General features: G+C 45.1%; 1 protein-coding gene across 1 annotated transcript; it reads left to right on the top strand.

Moving 5' to 3' along the window:
* Positions 1-835: 835 nt before the first annotated feature.
* Positions 836-27,657, top strand: aak1a (AP2 associated kinase 1a). The gene is made up of 18 exons (XM_083673194.1): positions 836-1,846; positions 7,439-7,557; positions 8,129-8,237; positions 8,433-8,579; positions 8,860-8,977; positions 9,115-9,196; positions 9,360-9,492; positions 9,667-9,770; positions 11,026-11,108; positions 11,213-11,373; positions 11,918-12,108; positions 12,525-12,734; positions 13,468-13,655; positions 13,985-14,181; positions 14,288-14,380; positions 14,791-14,886; positions 17,388-17,489; positions 24,750-27,657. The coding sequence occupies exons 1-18, from the start codon at positions 1,687-1,689 to the stop codon at positions 25,598-25,600; spliced, it is 3,144 nt and encodes a 1,047-aa protein (XP_083529320.1). The 5' UTR covers positions 836-1,686; the 3' UTR covers positions 25,601-27,657.

The following is a 27,657-nucleotide window of genomic DNA, read 5'->3' as shown; positions in this document are numbered from 1 at the left end:
TTTATGTTTATTTTATGGTTTAAGTATGGCTATTGTAGTATATTTGATGTTGCTTAGCAATTAACCTGATTAATACAACATATATCTGCAGTATTTAACATCCTTTATTGTTAAGAAACATACTGCTGCAGAAATACAGGTGAGTGCAGGTGAGCTAGGTACGGTATTAATAAACACCTTTCTCTCATTATTTGCTTACTGTGCATCAATCAATCAATCAATCAATCAATCAATCAATTGCGTCATTTAGTACTTTTGCTTAAACACTGAGAATGTGTCTGGGTACTGTAGTTCGCTGACGACGTCTTCCAGCGTTTGGGGTGTATCTAAATAGTCCAAAGAAGCTTCCTCCCTTCGTTTCCCTTCAGATTGTGGTTATGTGTTGAGGGTTTATATCATTGTTGTTAATATTTTCTTTCTTTCCATTCATTATTTTGTAGATTTCCATTTTCTTCCCCTCTGCTTTTATTTCCTTGAAATATTGTGTGATTTTGACTGTCTGTATGTTTATTTTATCCCCATATACCTTATAGTGCTCTTCTGTAAAATAAACCTTGTATAAATAAAGGATAATAGTAATAAAAATGTACACTGATGGGAGACCATTTTTTTCACCTACGTGCCTTCCGATCAGTAAAGGAGAAGAGAGCAGGAGAAGCCACTTGACTTCAGACTATTGAGATTCACCCCAGTTTCCTTCCGCATCTCCAAAACTATGGGACTACAATTACCAGGTTTCAAAGTAGAACGTAACTCAGAGTATAACTATTTATTTTTATTTTCCGAATTCAGCTACTGATATGTGAACCTCAAATAGACTAGCTTGAGTTCTGCAACCAGTCCAAGAGTCAATATTGTCTCAGGACAGGCAGGGGTCGCCCTTTTCATTGATGCACAGTGCGCACACACACTACTCACTACTACTAGCCGCAGCTACCTGGTATGGGGAAGTGCACAGCTGCTCTCTGCACAGCCATAAGAAAAACGGGCTATGAATTAGCTACACCAAAGCCGAAAAGACACCAGGGAGAGGATTCAGGAGATAACATTACATCAAGACCTCTCGGGAAACGGGTGAAATAAATGCCTCTATCTTCAACGGAAATGGGTGGAGATGTGTAAAAAGCAATCTGCTAGCTGGCTGGCTGTCAACGCAACTGTCATAGCTGAGGCTTTTGACATAGCTAACGTTAGTTTGCTAGCTAGCTAACATTAGCTAGCTGACTGTTGTTTGCAATTTCTGCTTGTAATTCACACAGCAATTTTGTGACAGCAATAACCACAACTAAATCGTGTCAGATCTTGTCTCTTGGCTAGTTAGTAAGTTACTTATCTAACTAGCCTAGTAATCGGACGAGATATTAGACCTGGTAGCCGCCAGCTAGTTGGCTAGCTAGCTAGCTACCGTGAAAGTGTCAACGGTGACCTCCGAATGTATGGACAATATCGGTAGAAGCCTGGTCGTTTTAGCTTGCTTGCTAATTAGGTAGGTGTCTAGCTAGTTAGTTATTTGATCTAATCATTCCCCTTAAGCATGAGTTATTGAGGTGGCTAAAGCTGTAAATTCTTGGATTTAGAGGTCTAGCTCTAACTGGCTACGGCCAAATTATTCAACAACGTCCAGGAATACGTTGTGGCATTTATAAGGTAATTGCAGAACAACTGACACTTGGATAAGACCTGAAAATGAAGAAGTTTTTCGACACACGCCGGGAACTTGTGAGTTCTGGGCCTGGTTCTGGAGCGGGCGGTGGAGGCAGTGGATCCAGCTGCGGTGGCAGTTTCATTGGACGGGTGTTTACCATTGGACGGTATCAAGTGACCGTTGAGGAAACTGTTGCCGAAGGTGAAGTAGAACAATTATCTAATCATTCCGTTACACATTGCCATGAAGTGGTGTATATATATATATGATATCCATAAAATGGTCATATTCCTATATTGACAAGTAGGCCCCTGTTTTGGGATGGGAGCAATATAGCTAGCCCCCATTCTTACGGTTTTAGCGAGCCACAGAGTAATGATGATGCTATAACTACTTTGATTTGTATATAGAATTCTATGTTATGCTAAGTAGTCTGACTTTAAGGAGGGAGGGTATGGTCTGCAACTGCTATATCAGCTGTGGGCACTTCAGACAGCTGAAGTTATCACCATGGTGCCATAAGTCATATGGTATGCCACATAGGGATTCACAAAAGTGGGCAACCTACATTCTACAGGAGACAGGGGTCCATTGGCATGTACAGTATGCTACAAGGGTGTGTCAAACATGTTAATATTTAAGCCAGACTGTCCATTAGGTTGGTTACTCACAGTAGGAACAGCCCTGGAATTGGAACCTCATTTTATTGTATCACATACAATGTCAAACCCTCATTCATCAAGGCTCAATACTGTGAGGAACAAGGCACAAGTTCCCTGTGTGCTATTTCTCAAGGCGGTATACAGAGTAGAACTGTGCTGAGTACTAGATGGATAACCAAGAAGTGAGAAAACAACATTGCTGTTTGGGGGCAAGTCAGTAGGAAGGGGAGAGGCATTTTAGCCAACACACAACCTCCTCCTGACTATTCATCTTTTAAATTAGATTGGGGGTTGAATTGTTTGTGTTACCTGGGCGTCTTATTGACTGACTGATTTGGGTGTGTTTATTTGTGTCACAGACAGGTTTAGTTTGAAAGTTGACACACCTCACCTGACTTTATAGTTGGTTTGTTATCCATTGTCACATTGTCCTGGTATTCAACACATAATCTGGCTCAACTAAAGCCCTATTATCAGCATTTCTGACACCTCTGGACTACTGTTTTTACTGGTTTGTGGCTTTGTAATGCATGTAATATAGGCCCTGCCATGTTTACCTCTGTAACAGTCAATTAGGTTTAGGCCTAATCTCTCAACACTATCAACAGAATTAGCCTGTGTTCCACTGGAACTGTGTTGGCTCCTTTGTTTGGGGCTGTTCAGAAATAAGTTGATGGATTGTTCTCATTATTTTTCAAGGTTTCGTTCCCCCCAGTACAAACCATCTCAGTTACCATCCTGTATCACTGCTCTCATGTTTCCCATGCTGACCTGAACTGTAGCCTCAACAACAAATGTACTGTTTTTACATTACATGTAGTTCGACACCATTTCCAATACACTTTCCAATTGATTCATGCTAATGCCTTGAGTGTATCCTGTTTACATTGTTACCCTAGTCTAGACTATTTCATTTAGGCTACGCATTTTGCATTTTGCTACTTTCGCACCCAAGCGCTGAAGCTCTGCTCTTCACATCATTGAGGCTATAGCCTACGGCCATTGTACAGTGAAACGTGTCACTGTACTTACTGTCTAGCCTCTACTGAGCCCCCATACTGTGTCCTACACACTGATGCTCTGCTTTGGGGACAATGCTACGCTGGTCTGCTGTCATAGTGAGTGTGCCACTCTCCTGTCAGCTGAGAGGGCCTGTTGCTGAATAATATATGGACAGAGTGATTTATTCATCAGTTCTATGGATGGGCACCATCTGTCGGTCCACACACCATGCCTGTTTGAATGCCTCTGCCTGTTGCATGGACATCTCCACTTCAAGTCCCCAGCAAGCTTAGCCTACCCGTCTATGAAAGTGAAAGAGTAGATCCTACTAATTTACTCTCCTGAAGGTATTTACATGGGGCTGGATTGTAAAATCAAGCAAGTGCAACAGTCAATCAGGTTTAGGTCGAGATTTTGATCTTGTGCTAATGATTGGTCAACAGGATTTGGACCAGTGGAGTTCAAACAATGGACAACTTGGTGCAACCAGCTCAATCTTTCCCTAAACTATCTCTGCCCTGAATTATAATTTTCACATTCCAACGAAAATTAGGCTACATTAGAATGTTTTTCCATGCCGGGATCATGTTTTCTGGCTCAGGCTGTTACTGGTATGCTGGTTATTCTGCTGATTATCTCCAGTTAGTGTAGCCTATTTGTTCAAATGGTTTGTGATTATGAGGTATTGCTACAATAAGGTGACATTTGCAGGAAAGGTTTTTGCACAAATTGCAGTTTCATAGCAAACCCTTCCTAAAATGGATTCAATGCTTTGTATTTTGTTGAGCAGAGCTCAGAACCATGGCTCTGAAAAAAAGATCCAAATTCCTCAGTGATTGTGTACAGCCAAATAGCTTTTCAGAGAATCACAATCCCTGTCAAGTATTGTAGTGTAAGCCCCCTATGCAAGTCAGTTCTCAGTCAAGACCATGATCCTCTCCCTTCGGAAAACGTAAAGATTTATGGGACATATTTTCAGGTACAGTAGTTAAGATGTTGCCAACCTTAGAGGGCAGTGCAGGTAAGATGGTTAGCTACTACAGTGGCCACTGAGCACTCACCATTGAAATAAACTGAGAGACTTTACTAAGGCTGACCAGGTAGTCTTGGCACCAGTGTCCTTTGTTAGCCATTGCTTCTCAGGGTTATTGATTTATTCAAACAGACTAAATAAGAAAGTCACAATGTTTGCAAGCATTTTCAGTGACATTGCTTTCTCTTCACAATATCAACAAGGGGGATAGTTTTCTACAGCATCAGCTTGGCTGTGTAACATTACTTCTGGTAACACTAGCCGTCTCCAGAGCTCTATAAGCAGCATTGTTATGGAGGAAAGCCTGCCTGCTGCTGCACCATCTCTAAACCTCCACTCACACACACCACAATGCAGCCACTGGGGCATGCTGGGGAAATGCAAGGCTTGCATTTTAAACCAACTGCCTTTCATTTTTTTCGATTCATGAACTTACCTGGCACAAGGGTGGTTTGGGCTATATGATATGAATTCTACAGCAGACGAGACGGTGCCAGTTTTCTGCTCTCAGTGTAGGGAGAATCATGCAGACACCTCCTAAGTGAACGCGATTGTAAACAATGTAGTAGCCATGTGTTTATTTCTAGCACATGCTGTTACGTAAATGCACTGATGACGAAGGCTATACTGTTTACCGCACCTTTAGTAAAAAGGCTTAGGGGTGTGTGAGCGACAGTTTGAGTGGATAGTGGCTATTATCCTGGCTGAGGTGTATTTGTAGACCTTGCTGTTAGCCCGTCCTATCCAGTGAGAGTGTGCTGCTCCAATGCTGCTGCTTGGGAAGGTTATAATCCCGCTTATTTTACACGGGTGGCCAAGATTAGACGACGCTAAACAGCAGGGGATTGGCAAACCCTATGTCAGCTCAGAGAGGACCACACACTCCACTTGCACTCTGTGTGTTTGTTTGTTGTGTGCCTGCCTGGCTCACAGCTAATTCTGACTCAGCTCAAAGCAATGTCATTAGGCACAGGGCACACCGTATAAACATTTGTTGTGTATGTTCATGTTTGAGATGCGGTGCTTTGCAAATGCTCTGTTGTTTTATCAGCATTGAGCGTTTTATGATTCATAGTAGGGCATTTTGGGGCAGCAATATCTCAGGACTGTATCACAAATATGTACGTCCATAGATGGGCAGCATAATTTCAAGGCCTCAAATCTCCCGCATCTGTCTTTGATATTTATGTGGTTATTGCTGATAGTGTAACGTCTACAGGAATAGAAAATTGGAGTCAATGCACATCTTAGATATAGCCTAACCTAGACCATATGACATTTGGTATTTTACAGAACATACTGCTTATTCTCATCACAACTCATTAATTTGCTTCGTTGTACAGCTCATGCTGAACTGGAGGCTATGGTGAAATGCCTAATCGGACCTAAAAGAGACAGATCACGTGGAGCTGTCCTTGGCTTAGTGACGCTAGCTGGATGACTCAGCCCAAGGCATGGCACAGGCACACGGCATGCTGGTTGTGTCTGTGAGTGATCAAAACAACGATTCACAACAGGGTTAAATGCTCCAAATGAAAGGTAAAGAAAGAGGCGATCGGCCAGTGGATTGAATCTACCCTCAGTGGCTTTATGTAGACCTTCTGCGAGCATGCAGGTCCTCTTTAGTTTCTGTATGACACGCTGCCTCTAGACCATCATGTCCCACCAGACAGTGCTTTGTCAACAGTTTACATTTGACCTAGCCTATTCTTGCCTGTGTGACATTTGGCAAATAAATGGGCAATGTTTTTGTGCAGGGGAACTAAAGCCTGCACTCACCCATTGATTTATGTAACTTTATTTATATGGTTCTGTCCAGAGGCTGAAAGAACCTCTGAACTAGATTCCGAGCAGACAGTGTTGGTTTCGGGGGTGTGCGGCAAGAAATCGTAGGGACTGCTGTATCCAAATGACCTGCACCCTGTGTCTGTGTCTGTCTGTCTGTGTGTCTTTGTCTGTCTGTCTGTGTGTCTTTGTCTGTCTGTCTGTGTGTGTGTCCTCGTCTAGCCTATACCGTGTCTGTCTGCTCTCACCACAGCCCTCTCCAGCTCGGTCAGTTTGCACTGCACCAGAAGACTTTTAGTGCATCAAATGGAGCAGCACAGCAGAGCTTTAGCTCACCTCCCGCCATATTTCATAATCAGAGACTCACTCAGACATGGCCACTACTCTTACTTTACAGAGCCGTAATGTAGCAACGCTGCAGAGCCTCCCAATCTGGGATTTAGTTACGTTTCTCGGCAGAAGTGCAGGCTTCTCCTATTAGTGGTGGATATGAAAGAGCCCAGTGTAGTACCCCCCATGGATCTGTGCAATCCAAGCTGACACTTGTCAAAGGAAGTGTGTGTGTGTGTGTGTGTGCGCGCGCATGTCGGTCCGTCTGTCTGTGCTGCATGAATAAGCAAGCTCACAATTAGTAGTGGTTTTCTATGTCTAAATTGGTGGGGTAGAGGGAAAGAAATGGAGGGCCACAGACAAAAGGGATATTTTGGAGCTCTGCCCTGTGTGTCAGCATAATGTGCCTCTAATGGCGGAGTGATTGACTCTCACTCTCTCTTACTATCTCTGGTGCCCAGTCTTGCCCTCAGCACAACTGCTGACTCACACAGCTCTATTTTACGACCCCCCTTATCAGAGCCTCTAACCACCTTTTCCCTGAACACACATTCCACATCATTCCTTCTATTGATCCACTGCAACGTGCGTGCCTGCGTGCATTTGTGGGTTTGTGTGTATTTCATGTGTGTTGCCAGAGCTGTGTGCTGCTGTCATGATGAGGTAATGGACAGATTGGAGGAGGTATTGCTCAGAGCCACTCGGCAGTATAAGCAGCAGGGCAACGAGACTGAGCCTGACTCTGGGCAGAGACACTGTCACTGACATTTGTCAAGTTCAGAGCGACCGTGGGAAGTTTAACTTGAGATAAAAAAAATAAAAAAAAACAGTGTCACAAAGAGCATTTTGTTTTACTGTTGATGCTGTTTTAATGTTGGAACGAAGCTCCATTAAATTGGAGAATTGCCATGTTAAGAAGTCAAGCATTTAAATTGAAACTCATGGTTTCTGTCTCTCTCTTCTCTCTCTCTGGTTCTACAGGAGGCTTTGCCATAGTGTTCCTGGTGCGGACACACCAGGGGGTCCGCTGTGCCCTCAAGAGGATGTATGTCAACAATGAGCACGACCTGCAGATTTGCAAGCTGGAGATCCAGATCATGGTGAAGACCATCACCCTAATGGGCACCTATGGGTTCAGTGAGGGTTTCAGACAGGGCTGAGAGCCACAGAGTAGTATTGCACAAATCAAAGCGGAGGGCTGTGTTTTGCTAATGGAGGAGGTTATGTGGGAGAGAGTTAATTGCTGATTGCGTAGAGGGGGAGGGGGTGACACAACCAACTAAAACAAAGAAAGAATTGAGAGAGTAAAAGAGGGAGTACAAGGGTTTGTGGTGAGTTATTTGCTTTTAGCCCAGTTGGAGCCTTCTGAAAGTTGAGTTGGCATTATGCAGCTTAACTCCTCCACGCCTCCATTTCCTATCTTGAGGCCATGCTGTAGGCTAACCAGCTCCTGCAACCACACCCTGTGGGGGATGATTATTACAGGATGGTTATCATTATTACCTCCAGCCCTTTGGCTTATTCTCATTGGCTTTCCTGTGCCCTGATTACATGCAATTATTCACTTACTGAGGCTGGTTTGGAGCTTAAAAGTCAACCAGAGACATACAAGATTCTATATTTCCTGAAATGTTAACCTGTGTGTGTTTCATTGTGTGTTTGTATACACAGAAGGACCTTGTGGGCCACAGGAACATAGTTGGCTTCCTGGACTCCAGTATAACTGCAGTGGGAGCAGGCGATGTTTGGGAAGTTCTCATTCTCATGGACTTCTGTCGTGGTAATCCTGACTCTCTCTCTCTTTCCAACTCAATCCCCTTTTGAGAGTTTAGCTTCTTTGTTTCAAAACACATTCTGGCTTGTGAGCGTGGGTCACATGGTGGCTGTCAGTGTGTATTCATGTTTATGATGCCAAGTTTCTTCAAAGCACTGAGGCCTGGAATGCCATTTGTCTGTGTTGTGTTGTGTTGTGTAGGTGGGCAGGTGGTGAATCTGATGAACCAGAGGCTGCAGACTGGCTTCACGGAGGCAGAGGTGCTGCAGATCTTCTGTGATACCTGCGAAGCCGTGGCCCGCCTTCACCAGTGCAAGACGCCAATCATCCATCGGGATCTAAAGGCACGTGCTGTTCTCACATACCCTCCACACTTTGGCCACACTGACCTTCTTTTAGCTTCGGCTTTGACTGTCCTAGCTCTGCATTACATGTCACCGTCCATGAAATACCACAATGACCTATAAGTTGGTCATGACAAAATGTCATTGTGAACATAGCGAAAGTGTGCTTGTTTAAACTCCTTCTGCTCGGTTGAGAGTACAGAAAGGCAAGGGGACTCCGTAAGTAACACCTCTGTCCAGGAGTCTGTTTCATGACTGATCCCCTCTCTCCTCTGTGCAGGTAGAGAATATCCTGCTCCATGACCGGGGACACTACGTGCTCTGTGACTTCGGCAGCGCCACCAACCGCTTTCAAAACCCTCAGACAGAGGGGGTGCCATTGGTGGATGAAGAAATCAAGAAGTAAGTTATTCTGAAGGGCTTCCCCTGCAAACTCGGAGATTGAATTACTGAACTCTTAACTCTAGCAAGCTAATTTAAATAACTGAGGGTGTTGAAAACTAGATTGATGAATGTATTCTCCGTCACCATGTCTACAGGTACACCACTCTATCATACCGTGCCCCGGAGATGGTCAATCTCTACGGTGGCAAGGTCATCACTACCAAGGCAGACGTCTGGGTGAGTTTGCCTGCTGCTACATCTGCCACAAGGGGCTGTGTGACTGGTGTCACACCACCGTAGAATTATGTCAGCTTGATGCCAAGTACAGCATTACTGACTTTGACAGTCAATGTGAATGTAATGTTCTGTACCGATGTCCACGGTGGTTGTGTTTGTGCAGGCCATGGGCTGCCTGCTCTATAAGCTGTGCTACTTCACCCTGCCCTTTGGAGAGAGCCAGGTGGCCATCTGTGACGGCAGCTTCACTATACCAGACAACTCCCGCTACTCCCAAGACATGCACTGCCTCATTAGTGAGTAGCCCCGTTCCTCAGGACCCCATTCTGAGCAGATTGTATGTGTGTAAGAAAGACTCACTCAACACGTCTTTTCCTCTGGTGTTTCTTTTGTTTTCATTGACCTTCGGTTCAATTTGTATTAGTTGGAGAAACTGATCAATACTAACCATCTCATGTTGCCTTTGTCAGGATACATGCTGGAGCCGGACCCTGAGCTGAGACCAGACATCTACCAAGTTTCCTACTTCGCCTTTAAGCTGGCCAGAAGAGACTGCCCTATCCAGAACGTACACGTGAGTCATCAACAATTACAGACGTAGACACAAAACCCAAGACAAAAAAGAGCTAAAGTTCAAACCCATTACTTCACAGGGCAACTGTGGACCCTCTAATAGTGTCTCACATTTTTCTCAGTAGTTGTTTTTTCCATGTCTAATTTTTTGGGAAAGTTATGTAAGTGCAGCCCAATATGACAGCAGGAAGCTTTGTGGGTCTTGCCAGTTGGCTGCCCTCCATCCGCTAGGCCCCTTTGCAATGTATTGACAGAGCAATGTCAGCATTCAATCACCTGATTCAGCACATTTCAAACCACATTCACACAGCAGCATCAAAGTGGACATTCAAGGTCCCTTCATGGAATCTGTAGATGATCAGTGCTGTAGTCACAGAATTACCTAGGGAGAGTCTTCTACAGACAAATCACAAGTTTGGGTAGATGGGGTTCAGAATCAAATGGAGGAATCAGTGGAGGAATCTGAGAGGAATAATGATAGCCGGATTTCCTGCGGGTGCACGTACGTACGTGTGTGTGTGTGCGCGTGCGCCTGCCTGCTTGTCTGCGTGATTGATTGATTGATGGAATACTGATTGGCTGTTAAATACACCCCTCTGATTGACTGTAATATCGAGCCCTCTGATTGGCTGTTAAATAATGAATGGAACAGAATAAGGAATGGTGTCAAACACACATTCCATTCCTCCGATTTCTACCTCCACAAGCCTCCCCTGATATACAGTTCATGATATCTTTTCTATGTTATGACGGTACTTGAACATTGGATTTTTTTCTGTGATATTGTTTCTGTACCACAGTCCGTATGATGCCAATCCACTGATTAAAGTCAATACCTGTCTGTTTAATTGGTAGGAACTCAGTGATTGAAATTGAAAAATGTGATTGAAAGATGTTATTAATGCATATAGCTACAATACAAACTTATGGGATTGAAGGTTATTGCACATCTGTGAATGACCTGTGTGTGTGCGTGTGGATTTGTACAGTACCTTCCAGTCCTTCTACATTTACATTTACATTTATGACATTTATCAGACGCCTTTATCCAAAGCGACTTCTATGGACATGAAAGCCTATTGTTGAACAGACGGTTAGCCTGGATGTTATTTGTGGTAGGCAACATGTCTGACTTGGCAGACAACCCCTTTGCTGCGCCACAAGAACAGATGTTAACCTTTGTAAGCTCAGTCAATCTGCTTGATTTTCTGCTTGAGTTGTTCATCTAAGCATTGTAACTGTTCTCACCCTCTCAGAGTGTCTCTATTCCTGCAAAACTCCCTGAGCCAATCAGAGCCAGCGAAGCTGTGGTCAAAAAGCAAAACCAAACCAAAGCCAGGTGAGTGAGGGCCTGCTGCTTGGTTGGTCATTTTTTTTCTATGATGATAAATGTGAACCCTAACCCTTGATGACCTTAACTCCCCCGTCCTCTCCCCCTACCAGGCTCACAGACCCCGTCCCCACCATGGAGACCTCCATTGCTCCTCGGTCACGCCCCAAACCTGGAGGTGCCCAGCCCCAACCTATAGGCATCCTGCCCATCCAGCCTGCCCTCACTCCACGCAAGAGACCCAACGTGGCTGCTGGGGGGCCTCAGGCCATGGGTACGTACAGCCCTCTGGAGCTCCTCTGCTTCCGTCTGCTTGGGTTGTAAGGGCCAGGTTAGGTGGCTGTGAGGCCTACTAGCAATGAAAGCTGGCCCTAATGTGTGTGCTCTCTCTCTCATCCTGCATCAACACTGTAGGATAGATGTCTTGTATTGAGCTTGATGTATTGAACTGTTCAAGTCCTTGGCTGACATAACACAGCCTTGTAATATCAGTGTCTTAATTGGTCCAAAGCTTTCAATTGTCTATTAATGAGCCCTTTGACTTCTCCTCATGTTCATCGCCTGCTTGTACAGACAGATTGGAGCTGAGGGCCTGTCTGTTTCACTCAATTGCCATCCAGATGATTTAGCCTCACACTGTTTTATTTAGATCTGAACAGTGATGGTTATGAATCCCCCACATTTGTTCAAACCAACAACTGTCCATTAGATGATTGGGCAAAGCAGATGATACAAGAATTAAAAAAATGGTACGTTTCATGAAATATTGTGTTATGAATTTCACCCTTACAAGACCATCGTATTCACTAACCCTACAGGTGTTGGCCTAGGCGCTGCCCAGCCTGTCGCCAGTGTCCAATCAGCCCAGCAGGTGCCTGTTGCACAGGCCACGCCCCCTAACCCTCAGACCACCCCATCGCAGCCACAGGCCACGCCCCAACATCAGCAACTCTTCATGAAACAGCAGGCTGCAGCCTTCTTCAGTCCACAGCCGCACGCCAACCAGCAGGTAGGTGTATCTCTTATCAGCCTGCAAGGCCTTATTCATTACATATCACATTGTCAAATAAAGGGTGATGCATAGAATGTCTATATATCTCCTTTTGCGTTTTAAAGCCGTGTAGTTGTTTGCTACAGTTACTACACAGATGTGTGTTTTACAAGGACCTCAAGTTTACATTCAACAGCTTCAATGTAACATGTGACAAGCATTCACACAAAAAGTAAATGTTGTAAAAAAAAAAATTCTAATGAACTTGAGAGAGAACAGTGCACTGTATTTACATCTAGTGTGTTCCCCAGACTCCCCAGACCCTTGCACTTGCCAAAGAGCAGCAATAAATCATCACAAACTGGGCCAAATAAGACATGAGGGTTAGTTTGTCCTGAATATTGGCTGTTTCTATGTATCGTATCCCTGAGCAGCATCAGCTGGTGCAGAATCTCTACAAACAACAGCAGCAGCCTCCTATGCCAGCCCTGCAGGCGTCTGTGCAACCCAAAGCTAAGCCTGTGGCTCCAGTTGCACCTCTGCATCAGGAGGAGCAGTCTGCCGGCCCTGCAGCAGTCACTCCATCCCCCCAAACAGCAGCTCAGCCTGCAGCCCCCGGCCCTGCAGCTGACCCTGAGGCCATGGTAACCCCCTGCACGCAGCCTCCTGCTCTGTGGGACAGGGTGGCTAAGAGATCTTCCTTCCTGCTGTCTGTGGCCTTCTATGACCTAACCCTACCTTTGTATGCACAACATGTATTGCATTGGAAATGATTCCATAAAGAATCTAAACTATGATCTAGAAACCGGTCCTGAATCCATTGACTCATTGCTGCAATAAGGTGCATCCAAATCTTGTAAAGATCCTCTATTGTCTCTAATACTTCCAACTAATATCCAAGATTTATTTCATGCTTTGTGTTGTGATCAATAATAGACCGTCAAATTAAGAAAAAAATGTTTCTTTTTATTCTTTCTCAATGTAGGTTACTCTTGAAGCACCTCTAACACTGTCTAGGACTTGTCCTTAGGCCTCTCTTTTTTGTGATTTAGCATGACAACCTTCTAAATGCAACTCATTTGAAATGTGAATCAATAAGGGATAACCTTGAAGTCCACCTATTGGCTCTCTGTCACTAATAAAGTTGAATCTAATCTAATCTAATCTAATCATGTTTCCTCACCAGTAGAACTAATGTCTTTCAATGTGTTCTTCAACATTTCACTGACTTTTGCGATGCAATGAAAATGTTCTCTATAATATCTTTTTTATTTCTGTCAATTTCATCAATCTGCACCTTCTCTCAGATTTAACAGATGATGTTCTGTATTCCTCTTAACTCTGTATCAATCTCTGACCCTCTCTCTCCTCCCCCAGACTCCTGGCCGTGGGCTCCACAAGGTTGGCTCCCTGACGCCTCCCTCATCCCCAAAGATGGCCTCCCGGGGTGGCCACAGGCGCATCCTGAGTGATGTCACCCACAGTGCTGTGTTCGGGGTTCCAGTCAGCAAGTCCACCCAGCTACTGCAGGCCGCCGCAGCAGAGGCCAGCCTCAACAAGTCCAAGTGAGCGGAATAAAGTCATCTCAATGAACTGAGGAATCAACTGTCCATTCATGCTACCCAGAGCTCTGCTCAGCAATGAACAGTCCATTCATAGATCCCTACAGAGGATTACACAGTCCTTTTATTCCCTAGAGAGTCCAACACAGGAATGAACAGTCCATTCAATCTACAAATAGCTCAATTGGCTTTTCAATCACCCGTACTTGCATATGTGTTCTATACATTTGACAGAAACTTTCTGTACATGACAAAAGATTTCTTCTTTAGTCCGTATAGCATGCCTACCATTCTAACCATTTTGTGTGTGTGTGTGCGCCCGTCCACTGTAGGTCAGCCAGCACCACCCCCTCTGGCTCCCCCTGCTCCTCCCAGCAGAGTGTGTATCAGCCAGGTGAGGCCGGTGCCCCCTCAGTAGCACCCACTAGCACCAGTGCCCAGCCCAGCTGGAACCCCTTTGGGGACGACAACTTCTCCAAGCTCACTGCCGAGGAGCTGCTCAACAAGGACTTTGCAAAGCTGGCTGAGAGTAAGACCACTATTCCCTCTTTGTACACATCTGCAAAACATGCAACCATGATAGATAACAGGTTTTAAACAGAGCTTTGCTGTTTGTGTGTGTCTGTGTGTGACAGCCAAACCTGGGGAGAGGGCGAGCACATCCAATGAGAACCTCATCCCAGGACTGCCGCCAGTTTCTGCTGCTGCCACAGGCAAGGCTTTCCCAGGTAAGGCTCTCCATGTGTTAACCAATCTCTCGCCTTACCCCTCTCCTTTATTTCTACACATTTCCCCCTGTTTCTTCATTATATGTTTAGCTGTTAGCAGTCCTCTGCTCTTGCAACTCTTATCTTTCTTAGAAAGATGTATTGGTCTCAGCTGTCAAGTTGGCCTGTCCTAGGATCTTTCTGAGCCAATTTGCCGTCGCTGAGCCAGAGAAAGCCAATTACTGGACTGTATTTTGTTCTCCTTAGCTCATCAGTATTGTCCTCTTAAGAGTTTGAATTAGATGACTATTCCTTTAAAGACCTGTTCTAAACCTCGGTGTCTTGTCCTATCCAAAACCCTCCCTCCCTTCCTATTCTTCTGTTATCCCTCATTCCCTCTCCCTCTCTTTCTCTCCCTGTATGATGTTAAGCTGAAAGATCTGCCGACATCCTGGGTTTGGATGCAGGTTCAGCTCTGTTGAGCATCCCGGACCCCTTTAATGCCCTATCCCTCTCTGACACCCCAGGTAATGACCCTGTCTCTGTCTGCATGCAGCATTGTGTGGAATCGGATGGTTCCTTCCACTTGTTATTTCTTCAACAGGGTCCCTACCTGATCATCAGGCCTCTGCTTTGCCAAGGGTTCAATTCTGCACTTTGATTTTCCTGAGACACGAACGGTCTTAGAGTGTACACAGCAGTACTGACTCTGGAGTCTACGGCTTTGCTTTGCTCTGGTCCTGTCCTGTCAGCGCAGCATGCACATTCTCACAGTGGCTCCTTGTCACTATGAATAGAGACCATGGCTGGATCGCCTCACACTTGTGAACCTGTGCCTCTGTACTGTTGCCTAGTAACCTCAAGGACAAATTGTCCTTTCTTAATTGGATTTCTCTACCTCTGGAGGTGGTTCCTGCTTTAGAGCACCTCTGCCACAACAGAGGGCAGTATTCGATCCACCTATGTTCCGTTTCCTTATCACTTGGTAGTTGACTGCTTTTTCCAAATGGCTTAGAAGGAGAGTTCTACTCTCTCCTCGGTTCCTTTGTCTCCAGTCAAGGCTGTAGTCTCTGTCACTGAGAGGAGAGACTGTGTCTGTGCGGGCCTCTGCAGTCACCGGATGCCAGACTTGTGGAGACTGAGCTGAGGGGATAAAAAGGCTGCGGCTGTTACATAAGCAGGGTGTGTCTAATCCTCTCTGTCCTCTCCCAGCTCACACACACACACACACACACACACACACACAGCCTGCTGCATGAGTATTTACAGCACAGGTAGAGGCTGCATACTGTAGCACTGACCTGCAGCACCCACTGCTGAGGAGAGGGCACTACACAGAGGTATCAGTGGGAGGTTCCTGTGGCCCCAGCTCCTTAGCATAGTTCAGAGGGATGACTCTATCTAGTGTAGTGATTAGGGTCTCCTGCCAGTCAGCACTAGAGTGGATTGTAAACCAAACAGAATGGTGAATCTGCTGTGTTAGAATTAACAGAAGTAGATAGATAGTTAATAGAATTGTGCCCTGCAGACATGATATTGCTGATTTTTCCTTACATGCTGTTGACATGGTCCCAAAAGAGAATGAGGCCTATAGCTTTTGCGTGTGAGGATTCATACAGCAGCAGTTTGTCAGCAGTTTTGACCTTTCACCTGTGACCTCTCTCCCTTAGTGAAGGGGGCAAAGGGGCAACTCTGCTGTGTCATGTTCTGAGCCCCTCACCCCCTGCCTCAGGTCCTCTGCCCCCCCCCCCCCCGTACCCCCATAGCAGTCACCTGTAAGTATGTATGGTTAGGAGGAGTTGACCAAGAATATACTCACACGCATGCATCTGGTTTGCACTCAACCTTTTTGGACGTACTACTAATGCTTTCGCCTGTTTGAGAGGCACGTATCCTGAAGACAACCCTCCTGCTTTGCCGATGGAGAGATTGTGACTCACAAAGCAAAGCTGACTCACCAAGGATGTCCTTGTACAGTATCTGTCAGTGCTGGCAGTTCCAAAACAGGTTTGAAGGTGTGAGAGGGTTCGTGTAAGAAGAGTGCATGCATTTACGTGTGAACTAATGACAGGGATAAAGGCTACTAGTAATGTCTTTAACTGGTATGTGTTTGCCTGTGGTTTGACGGGTTGACAGGTGTGTTGGTGCTGGTTAAAGGCTAGGTGCGGGTTACACTCCTCTGAAGGCATGGGGGCTCAATTCACTTACCTGTGTTGTTGGACTTGAATTGTATTCATGCTGTGGGACCAGCTAGGATAAACCCACCCTTTACTTAAGCATGGTCTTTGCACTTAAATGTCATTGCACTTGGATTTGATTTGTGTTTCTTAACCCTTGTTATGCTTAATGAAGTGGGAAACATGAAGGCTTGTGTCCTCATGCCATTTCCCATGGTAGAACATGACCCAGCCAAGATATAATATCTGCTTCCTCTTTGAAAAGTTAGCCTTAACTGTCTAATGCTAACCTAGATAGCATTATTCGTATGTTCTCCTTTGTATCAAATGAGACACAGCTTCCCTTTGCTTCAGTCTTACGCCCTTTTCTTGCCCTTCTCTCCCCCTTTTATTCTCTGCTTATGCAAATTCCACCCTACTTTCCTCTATATTTCCACGCCAATATCCCTCTCTGTCACCCTTCCCTCTCCTTTTTCCATCTCTGTCTGGATGGCTCACAGAGAAGCTGATTGAGGGACTGAAGTCCCCTGAGACTTCTCTGCTGCTCCCTGACCTGTTACCCCTGGCTGACCCCTTCAGCGGCTCTGCAGATGGCTCTAGCAATGGTAACAGGCTCTCCTCTCCTCATTTTCTCTCCTGCCTGTCTGCATGCCTCTCTCTCCTGTCTCCAGCCTCCATATATGAGATGGGCTTCTGTTAGCTTTATCAAGTCAGGCTCTGCAGGCACTGAAACCATTCTACCTCCTTCATTGCACCTATATCTCTCTCTGTCAGTCTCTCTCGCTTCTCCCCCCGTACTTATTCATTGTCTTATCTCACCATCTCTCCTCCTCCTCCTCCTCTTTCCCCAGTTAATGCTGAGATGTGTGTGGACTCTCTGATCCCAGGCTTGGAGCTCCCCCAGGCCCAGCGGCACCCAGCCCAGCCAGAGCCGGTCTCAGCCAGCCTGCCAGGTTAGTGCACTGCACAGTACATCTCACTGTTTATTTTTTCAACTGGTACTAAAGAGCAGAGTTAATTACATTCTTTACATTTCCCATGCATAATTTGGTATGCATATTTGAGAACAGGTTGTATGCTCTCTGCTCTGAGTAAGGTGGTGGTGGACTGTTATTTTTGTATGCCATTCCTCAGTTGTGGCGGCTTAACACCAGGAGGACCCTCTTCAACCAGAGTAACTGCTGCTCTAAGCAACAACAACATTGAGGCATATGACCCTTGTTTCAGGAGCTCAGTAGCAGTTTCCTCTCTGTTAACTACAGTATTGCTTGGTGTTGAAAGGATCAAATCATTTATCAGAAACCTGCACAAACATATTACCATACATGGCAGTGCTGACAAGTTGGCTTCTGTGCCAAAATTAATATTCCCTTTCACGTGTCTCTAGTGCTGCCAACAAGACTGTCTGGAATGACTGTCTTGGTGTCTAGCTTTATTGCAGTGAACTGTTACCTTGAGGCACTCTTGAGGGCAAATCGGAAAACGTTTGTACTGTTCATTAGCATTGCTGATTTTGCTCGAAATTAAGTCTGAATATTTCTGTAATGGTTGACCTTCCCTGCAGCCAGGGAATGTAACCTGGGGAAAAGGCAGCTACTGCTGAGCGATGGAGCATGACTACTGCACCTGGGTTTGACCTTTCTGCAGAGTTTTTCCAGGCGCTCTGCCTTTGTTTGTGGTGTGAATCCGGTCCACTAGAGGGCACCAGTAGACAATTGTTAGCCCATCTCTGTACAGGAAAGTGCCACTGCCACTACGAGTAGACTTGTTTGACCAGATTACATCTAACTTCTGAGGTTTTGTAAAGGAATGCTAAATATCTGGGCATGAGAAGCTCACATTCTCTTAAATCAGAACCTTTCCCTGAGGTATAATGGTGAGCTTACCAACTTTGCTTTCTCTTCTGCTTGAGCTAATATCCTTCTTTCTCTTCGCTTCTGCCTCCCTCCATCCTAAACCTTGGTCCCTGTGTCTTTGCTTCCTGGTCCTTCAGACACTCTGGCTGGAGAGGACTCTCTGCTGGGCTGCTGTCTTCTGTCTCACCCCTCCAACTCTGGAGCCCAATCTGTCTCTGCACCCCCTACCTCCTGCTCCTCTGCCCCTCCTGGCTGTGGCTCCTGTCTGGACGAGCTGGCCCCTGTTTCACTGGGCACTGCCCAGCCGGCTCCTGGTAAGACCCTCTCTCGCTCTCTCCAGCTCTATCTGTTACCTGTGGTGAAACACCCCACAGTCAGTCTGACCTCTGAAATGTGTTTAGCCCAACCCAAATCACAGCACCACAAATCCACAATATCTCAGCTTTAAAGTCCAGTGATACTATTGGTCTCACCAAGCTGTGGCTAAGGCAAGAAACCAATGAAATCATCATTTAAGATGATCTAAACACCAAGTTAAATCTGTTAAAAAAATATCAAAATATAATTCAAAAGGTCTGATTTGAAATAATGGTACAGATACATTGATCTTGATAATTTGACAGCCTGTATCAAAAGCCCTTTCTCTAGTTTATCACTGAGATCTGCGTGGCACACAGCTGCAGACATTCTGCAGACCCTTGACTCATTTGTATTAAAGCCTAAAGCCACATCAGATGCATGGCTTAGTACTAACGCTGGGACTACCGTGGCTGCTTCTGTCTCTGTACTCCCTGCACACCTCCTTCCTTCTCCTCTTGCTCTCTTCTGGGCTGCGCTAACCTCCCCCCTCCATCACCCCGTCACCTCCTCTTCCTCCACTGCAGACTCTGGTTACCTCATGTCGGGTGGGGAGAAGGGCACTGAGGACGAGTTTGACCCCATCCCTGTGCTCATCTCAAAAAACTCCAGTCAAGGTAAGGCCAGTAGAACTTAGATAGTGTTTGGATCCATGTTTCTCATTGATCCATTCAGCCACACAGACCTGCTAGGCTAAAGCCCAGAGAATGAGCTACCCCCCTGCCCCCCCCCCCCCCACCAACCCACTAAATTCCCAGTTGAAAATGAATGAGCACACTCCATCATTCAGAGACCTTAACACCCTAGTTCATTCACGTAACGCTGATGAGAGGCTCATGAGAGCCCCCTTGGCTGGATGTGCTGTAACATTAGTCCTTTTTCATCCCAGCATGCTCTCACATCAGTGGTTTTCATTGTTTGAACTTTGCGTCAATAATATGAACTGGCAGTAATTGTTCCCCTCAAAGGGATCCTCCATTCTGCAGTTCTTCAACGTTGTTCAGTTTATCAGGGGCACCAAAGGCAGAGCTTGTTTAACAAACAAAAAAAAAGAGAAATTCTCTAGGATAGGATTTACCCCACATGACCTCTTTCCAGCACTCTTCCCTGAAATGCTGCAGCTGCATATAGATAACCTGGGCTTACTCTCTCTCTCTTTCTTTTTCTCTTCTGACCCCTATCCCTCATTCACTCCTATCTGCTTCTCTCTTTCAACTACATTAAATTCTTTGCCATGCTCCTCCCTCTCTCAATATTCTATCTTTTCTCTCCTCTTAACACTCACGTTCTCACTCTTTTCTGATACTCTCTCTCCCTCCCTCCCTCCCTCCCCTGCTTGTCTGTCTGTTCCCCTCTTTCTTTCCCTCGCTCCCTCCATGTCTTCCTCTCTCTGTCTCTCTTTCTGGCACATTTCAGGTGGTCACTCGCGCAACAACAGTGGCAGTTCAGAGTCCAGCATCCCCAACTTGGCCCGCTCCCTTCTGCTGGTGGATCAGCTCATCGACCTCTAGGGGGGTGGGAGAGGTCGAAGGGGCAGCGTGCAATCGTAACATGTGGGGGATGGAGAGGGGGGCAACACAGGCACTTGTGTAGCACCTTACAAGGTGAAATTGACGAGCTAACTATTGGACTAGCAAACCTTTCTCTCGTGCCTCCTTGCCCCCCAACTTCATCTCTTCCTTGCCTGATACGCTGGTTTCAAACATTCAGTCTGGCCATTGGCATCCTCATGTTGGTATTGGTTACAACATTGCTTTATACCCTTGATACATTGTCTGCTTCCGTCTTGGCTGCACCATTATGGTCTTTATCATGTTGTCTCCCATCTATCAACATTCCTCATAGTCCTGTCATGCAGATCCATCCTTCACCCAAATGCTCATTGCCTGGCTTGTCATAACTCCATTGTCTCTGCTGTTTGTTCAGGGTTTAGGCTTCACTTACACAACCCAACCCACCCCTAGCAAACTCATTTGTGTCAGGGGGTCTGACAATGTAATGCAGAAGAAGTATAGTGTCTCACCTGGTTGTCTTTATGCACTTTACCATAGCAGCTTTCACTATGTATAGTGTAGTATAGACCTATATAGACCTAGATCCAAGCTGTTGGCCTAGAAAACATACCCTGACTAAACTATCCAGAGCTGCTTGCATTGGGCATAGACATACAGAGGTGACCAATGATGACAAGCAGTCATTTCTTGGGCACCTGCTGTGTGTTTAGCTGTTCTCAAACTGCTGTGGTTCACTGCTGGCCCTTTGGAATGTTTGGCTGCCTGTTTCAAATGTTTGAACATGTATCTCTGTCATTGTGAGCTCAAATGCGCTTGTGCAACATGCGCTGTTATGATAGACATATCTGCTTCATCTATATAAACCCCAAATGCTCCTCTATTCAGGTCTATCTCCTTGTGCAACCAATGTTTATCATGGCTTTACATGAGAACTGCAATTTTGATCAATCTTGAAGTTCCCTGGTATCACTGTTTCAGTCCTGTGCATTTCCTGTAGTCCTCATCGCCTCTTGAGCTAGTGCATTCTCCCTCTGACTCTATACCTCCAAGTACAGTATAAGAACTACGTGAAACCATTGATGCAATCATGCCCTGGTATTATTGTGAATTTGTGTGATTCATTTGTTTGGCTGCCTTGTCTAGGAGCTCACACCTTTCTCTTTTGGGCGTCTGCTACAGAATGCATGTAACAATCTACTGATAATACTTGTGCGTTTGAATAAGAGCTTATACTGTCTCTACGTTCTCTTTGACTCTCTCTGAGTTTCTGTTTGGCCCATTGGCAAGGTCAGCGAATCAGAGCACTGAAAATGCAGGATAGAGGTGAGTCCCATTTAGAGCTCGGGCAATGCGGAGTGCGTCGGCCATGTCCTGTAGCGATTGGTCAGGAGAAGCTGGTGCTTAACAGTGAGCCAGCATAGGGAGAAGTGGGCGCAGTTAGGGCTTTGTACTGTATGTCCACTTGTTTTGTGCAGATGTGGTCCCTACGAGCATTCATGGTTTCTCTTGTTTGTCCCATGTGCTTCTGTGGCACATGTTCACCCACAACCATTCATATTCACTTCCCTTGTGTCCAATCTACCCATCCACACCACACACATCTAGATGTTGCTTGCCCTGGTGTAATGTCCAACTGCAATCTGGACAGATATCCACACCAACCAACTTATATGTATATAAAACCACTGTTTCAATTTCCTCATTCTCCCCTTGTAAAGAAGTAGTGAAAGTGAATTTAAAAGTGTTAAATATTTAAAATGACATGTCATATATCATGGTATGAATAACTGTGGCTATCGATAGTACTATAGAATGAATGTATGAAGTGAGTATTAATATGAAATATATAAGATTCATAACAAGTACATATTATAGTAAGATTAAAGGTTTATTTCTGTGTACATTATTTTACGAGGCTGTATTATACGAGTGCAAAGATCTTGTGTCCCTTTGTATGTATTTCTGTCAATCTCTCCTTATTGGTCTTTTGGAAGACGACTACTGTACAGGCAGGCAGTATACTAGGGAAGCAACTAGACCCATGGTTTGATATATCCTGATCTGGGGGTGCTCTGAGTACAGAACATCTCTGTGCTTGTGACTTACCTTATCTCATTGGGGTAGCATCTTAAAGATTCATCCCTGGTTTTGCCATAATGTTTCATCATTTAATTAGCTTACTCTGAGCTGTCGTTGAAGATTATTTAGTTGCATGATTGGAACAGATTTCTTCCACTTCATACAGACCACTCCCTCTCAAGATACAGGGCTTATGAAGGAAGTTTCTTCCTGATATCTCTGTCCCTTCTTTCTCCCTTTTACTGCAATCCCCTGAATGCCTAACACAAGCATAGCACATCCTAATTGCACAGCTACCTACCATACAAGTTACAGTTCATGAGTTTATTATTAATCTTTTATTGTGATCCATTTTTACATAAGATCATTCTCATTTGCTGGAAACAGAACCAAAATGACTCTTGACATACCTTTGCCATTGTGATTTACCTGAGGCCAGGAACATTCCATTGTTTGAATCTACATTTAACAGCATATCAAAGATGATACAGAATTTCAGAAACTACACTGAAATTCAAACTGTAGCATAACCACTAGCCCCCCCCACCCCACCCGAAATGCATTAATTCAATGTAAAACGCTTGTTTCCGTATTTGGAAAATATACGAATCAAAAAGATACATTTCCATTGAGATGTTACTACTAGGATAGTATATATACTTTAAGTTAAAGTTAATCTCTTTTTTTTTCTTTGAAATAAAATGTAGTTGTACCTTACCCTTCCAAACCACATATTGTAAAGGTTCAGCTAGTCATTGGCTTGTGTGGAAAGATAATCAGTAAAACCCACTTTTGTTTTTGTTTTTATTTATTTCCTCTCCGATCTGCGTGTTGTACAGTTCAGTCATTTGCAGGTTTTAGTGTGGCTAACCTATGCAATTCTACAGTAGTGCATCATATTATTCTTAGACACCACAGTGCTGTATTCAGTAGAGGTCTAGCCTTGCCAGTAGAGTTTTACTTGTGTTGCTGTGAAACTGATGTACCTAGTGTGTTTGCTGGGACCAAACGTTGATAATCAATTTGATTATATCAAAAGTGTTTGAAATGACTTGGCAGCAAATGTCCATATGTGAAAGCAAAGAGTTATTATCTAGTGTGTACCTTCTATTTTTATGAAATGAGGATTAAAAAAAAAGAATTCAAAAAGAAAGGGATGTTAAATAAACATGTAAATGTGAATGTAACTCTAGTCTCTTTGGGGTCTTTTCTATTCATCAATGTCCATTCCACAGTTAGGCCTATGATCTCGGTATGTTTTGTGCAATAGCATTGTTGTGATTAATGGAAGAGTATGGTTGATTAGATAAAACTGGCCCGTTACACGGTCCCTTGCTGCATACAGTATGCACACGTTTCCCTTGAAATATCAGGCCTCACTATTGGCACATAGGAATGCGCAAATGGCCTCCGCATTGAAGGAATTTGTCTTGGCTCTTTTCCTTACATTTCCCCACAGTATAATCTCGTTGAACACTACACTATCAAAGAGCCTCTCATCCTGTCAGACCTCAGTGCTCTCACAGAGTTGTGCAACTAACGCAGTCATGTCACCGCACTCCAACAGGGGTTTGAGTGCTCTCAATGACTAAAGAGCTCTCACTGGTGTAGATTCAGCTGAAAGGTTTGAGTGGCTCAGAGCTACAAGCTCCCCTTCTACTCACCCCCTGCCCATCTCTAATGCCCTCTGGCTGTCTCTGGGCTGTGCTCTAAACGGCTGCCACTAACCCTCTCCCCCCGGAGCTGCCGGCTAACTCCTGCTACCTGCACTGCCAAGGTAAGAGTCCCCCTGGTTCTGCTCATCTCTATCTATCGATCTGTCTGTGTCTGTCTGTTTGTCTGTCTGTCTCCAACCTTCCTGTCAACCACTCACTCCCTGCCAGGACTCTAGTGAGTCCTCTCATCCCTTGTTTCCACCGGTCCACACTGTCCTCATTAGGTCCCTCTACCTTTACTTAACTTACAATATCCCGAACTCTAAACCTGCCAGTGTTGCTCCTTTTGATACAGTACATGCCTTGAGGTGTTTAAGAGTATGTACTTAGAGGATCTTGCAGGTTTCCTGAAAAGCAATTTGTGGAAACAAGGTACATTTATGTTGTAGTGATAGTGCTGAATAGTATTGTCTGTTGTGTCGTTCATTGTGTTGTACGGAGTAGAACATGTTTGTTGTGTTGCTGATGGAATTGTGCTGTGCTGGCGTGTTGCTGTCGGGCCATTTTGCTGTTTTTTGCTTTTTACTTGGTGTTTACTTGCGTGTGCAGTAGAGATGCATCATCTTAGTGTTTGAGTCATCAGTGCTCCGTTACACCAAGGAACCACTGTCAGTGGTGTTTTAAGCAACGAGAAGGTTTCCCATTGTCTTACTTTACCCATCTGAAATCTTCTCTCTTTTCTTCTCCTGCAGAGCTGATAGGGGAGAGTAACAGCTATTCTGTGCTGGACGGAGAGACCGAGCTGCCAGGAGAATGCCACAGAGCAGACGAGGGATGTGTTCACTCTAGTGATGATGATGACGACGACGATGATGATGATGATGAAGAGGAGGAAGTGGACGCTCAGGAGGAGGAGCACAGCAGGAGGGCCAGTGAGAGTGAGGAGGTGGCACATGACTGCAGTGGCTCCCGACCTCTGCTGCTGGATTCAGAGGAAGAGGAGGAGCAGGGGTCAGAATTACCCTTCCAGAAGTCCCTATCTCTCCCACAGTCCTCCACTCCATCACATCAACCTACTCCAGTCACCCAGAATCATTCCCACCAGATACCTCAGCAATCCAGAGGGTCGGCGGTTGTTCCTGATGTCTTCTCCAAAGCCCCCTTTCGGATTGGACAAGAGGAGACCGGCGATGTGTTTGCTAATGCTCCATTCCCACGTCCTCCCGTTGTGTCTCAGAAGCATCCAGACGTCTTCCTGCAGGCCCCTTTTGGAAAGAGAAAGGAGGTGATGGGAGTTACCCCCCAGCCCCAGTACCCTCACCCAGCCATGGTTCACCCTGTGACCCCTGATCAGGCCTTCCTGAGCCAGGTGGCCCCGCAGCCTTTCCGCCCACAGGCCCTGGCCAAATACTCCCGACACTTTGAGGGCCCCTTGCCCCAGCAGCCTGTAGCAGCCCATAGGGTGGTGTCCAACGTGAGCAGGCAAGCTGCTGTAGGCTCAGTCCCTGTGGGACCCCTACACTCCTGGACCTCAGAGGTGAGCGCTGTAGACCCCTTTGTCTCTGCACCCTTTCACCTCAAGGCCCCACAAGAGAAGCCCTGAACACGGGCGCAGGGTGCAGATCAGGGGAGGCAGCATTGGAGCCCACTAACCTGTGTGCACAACTCTAAAGCAGGCAACACTGCATGATGTCATCAGCACCGGGGTGAGACTGCAGGGCTGCATGGAACTCATAAATCTCATCTTCACCTACTTTGATCCATTTGGTCATAGCAAAAGGTCATCATAGCAAGCAGTTCACGCTGTTCTAGAGTAAGTCAGTTCAGGTCCCTGTTGGCTCTGTGCTGTTTACTATCATATCCTTTAGTGTCATAATTCATTCTTAGTAGTCAAGAGGGATTTATTTTTTTCTTCTGCCTACCTCAGTTACCGTTTTCCTATCAGAGCTCAAACAATGCTCAATTAGAGAGCTTCTACACTGCGGCCAGCTTTTGAGGTTTAAATCCCAGTATGCACACAGCACACAACACACATATATTCCCCCCTCTGGGCTCTACCATCTCATGAAACTTGACACCCTGCTCCTTCATTCAGTGGATTCTTAATAGCTCTGTGAGGTCTCTGTTGTTGATGATTCTACCATTCCTCCACTCATTCAAGGGTTATCCTCTTACAGAGGCCCTGGGAATTCCCCCTTCATCTTGTCTGTCATGATATTTTTTAAGTTCTGAATGATATTACCATTGTTTAAGTCAATGGGATGGTTTGTTCTCATCTTTTTACTAGGTAGGATACATAGCATTTACCTCTGGCAGTGTTGTCATATTTGGTAATGTATAATAATATTAATCAGATGCTGGATGATGTTGCACATTTTAGCCTTTAATGTTTTGATCTTGTGTTCTTATGTCACTGTTATTTGTTTGTTGAGTTTTATATGTGGTCTTATGTCTCTCTGTGCTGCAATCAACATGGATAGCACTGTGTTTGTTTGGAATATACATTTACCCAATGTATAATGCCAGCCTTATGTATCTATCACTATGTATGTATCTACCTGTATGTACATGCAGGGCATCACCTCACTGAGTTTAAATGACAGAGCTTGTTATGTTAATGTGGTTGGTAATCTCTTTTCATGTGGGTACCTCTGCAAATGTCTTCTTGGACTACCTTGTTTTGAACAGAGTGGGGTTTTAAAATGATTCAGAAGGCTCTCTCTGAAGAGAGGCCTTATCTAACTCTTCCACTCTCACAATCAACACTGTCTGCTTCACTCCCAGTTTCCAGGAACACCACCTCACTCAGACACAACCATGTACAGCTCCCAATCAGCACTTCTACAGTACAAACCTGCACTCCCTTCTAAAAATGTGCAAATGCTATGGATGTAGCTTCTTTAGAGGGTGGCTGGTCTCACTCATTTCTACCTTAGCCTGAGCAACTTTGCAAGCACCTACAGCAAAACCACACAGTTGCCCACCTCAGTACTTGCCTCTGTCACACGCTGAGCTACATGTGTTCGGAGACAATTCCAAGTGTCAGTGAATAGTATCGTCTCATCTGATCATAAACCCAACTTTTCCTCATTCACACCAAATGTTGTATTCCTTGTATTTTTTTTTTTCTTTGTTTCCCTGGTCATTTGAAATGATGATCTGGTCTTCTGCTGACTTGTAGAATCTTAGAGCACTTTTCAATGTTTGCAATCCCCTCTGCACATTCCCTGGTGATAGTGGGGACCAATGCAGAAGTTCACAATCACTTGATCCAAAGTAGAGTAGTAATAATTCCCTTCCTAAAATTTAGAAATCAAAAGGAGCTTTTCTCACATCTGCAGTGCAAATGAAGAATGCACACTGCATCAGCAATGATAGTGTACTCTACAATCGCATGTGTTGTGGCGACACAGCTTTGTGAAGTGAATTATTTTCTTTTTTTTTAAGGTCCTTTACTGGAAACCTTATGTTGTCCTTTGTCTTTGACTATCGTCTGTATAGGAAAGTGTGGTGGCTGATTCTACAGCAAGTCTCACCTGCTGAAACCTATGGCACCCATATCATAATACTTGAGTCATCCAAAGCTTGCCTTTGATGAAAAACGATCATAAATATGTTGTATGTCATCATGTAAAGGTAAATAAATGAATGCAAAACACG

Source organism: Argentina silus (assembly GCF_951799395.1).
Source record: "Argentina silus genome assembly, chromosome: 7".
In the NCBI taxonomy this organism is placed as follows: Eukaryota; Metazoa; Chordata; class Actinopteri; order Argentiniformes; family Argentinidae; genus Argentina; species Argentina silus.
This window is presented reverse-complemented; position numbering and strand designations above follow the sequence as displayed.

Bases quoted from the DNA above. Each gene is read 5' to 3' on its own strand.
- aak1a (XM_083673194.1), top strand. From the start codon at position 1,687: ATGAAGAAGTTTTTCGACACACGCCGGGAACTTGTGAGTTCTGGGCCT. The intron at 9,771-11,025 runs GTGAGTCATCAA...TCACCCTCTCAG, and splicing joins GCCCTATCCAGAACGTACAC to AGTGTCTCTATTCCTGCAAA. The intron at 12,735-13,467 runs GTAACCCCCTGC...CTCCTCCCCCAG, and splicing joins CAGCTGACCCTGAGGCCATG to ACTCCTGGCCGTGGGCTCCA.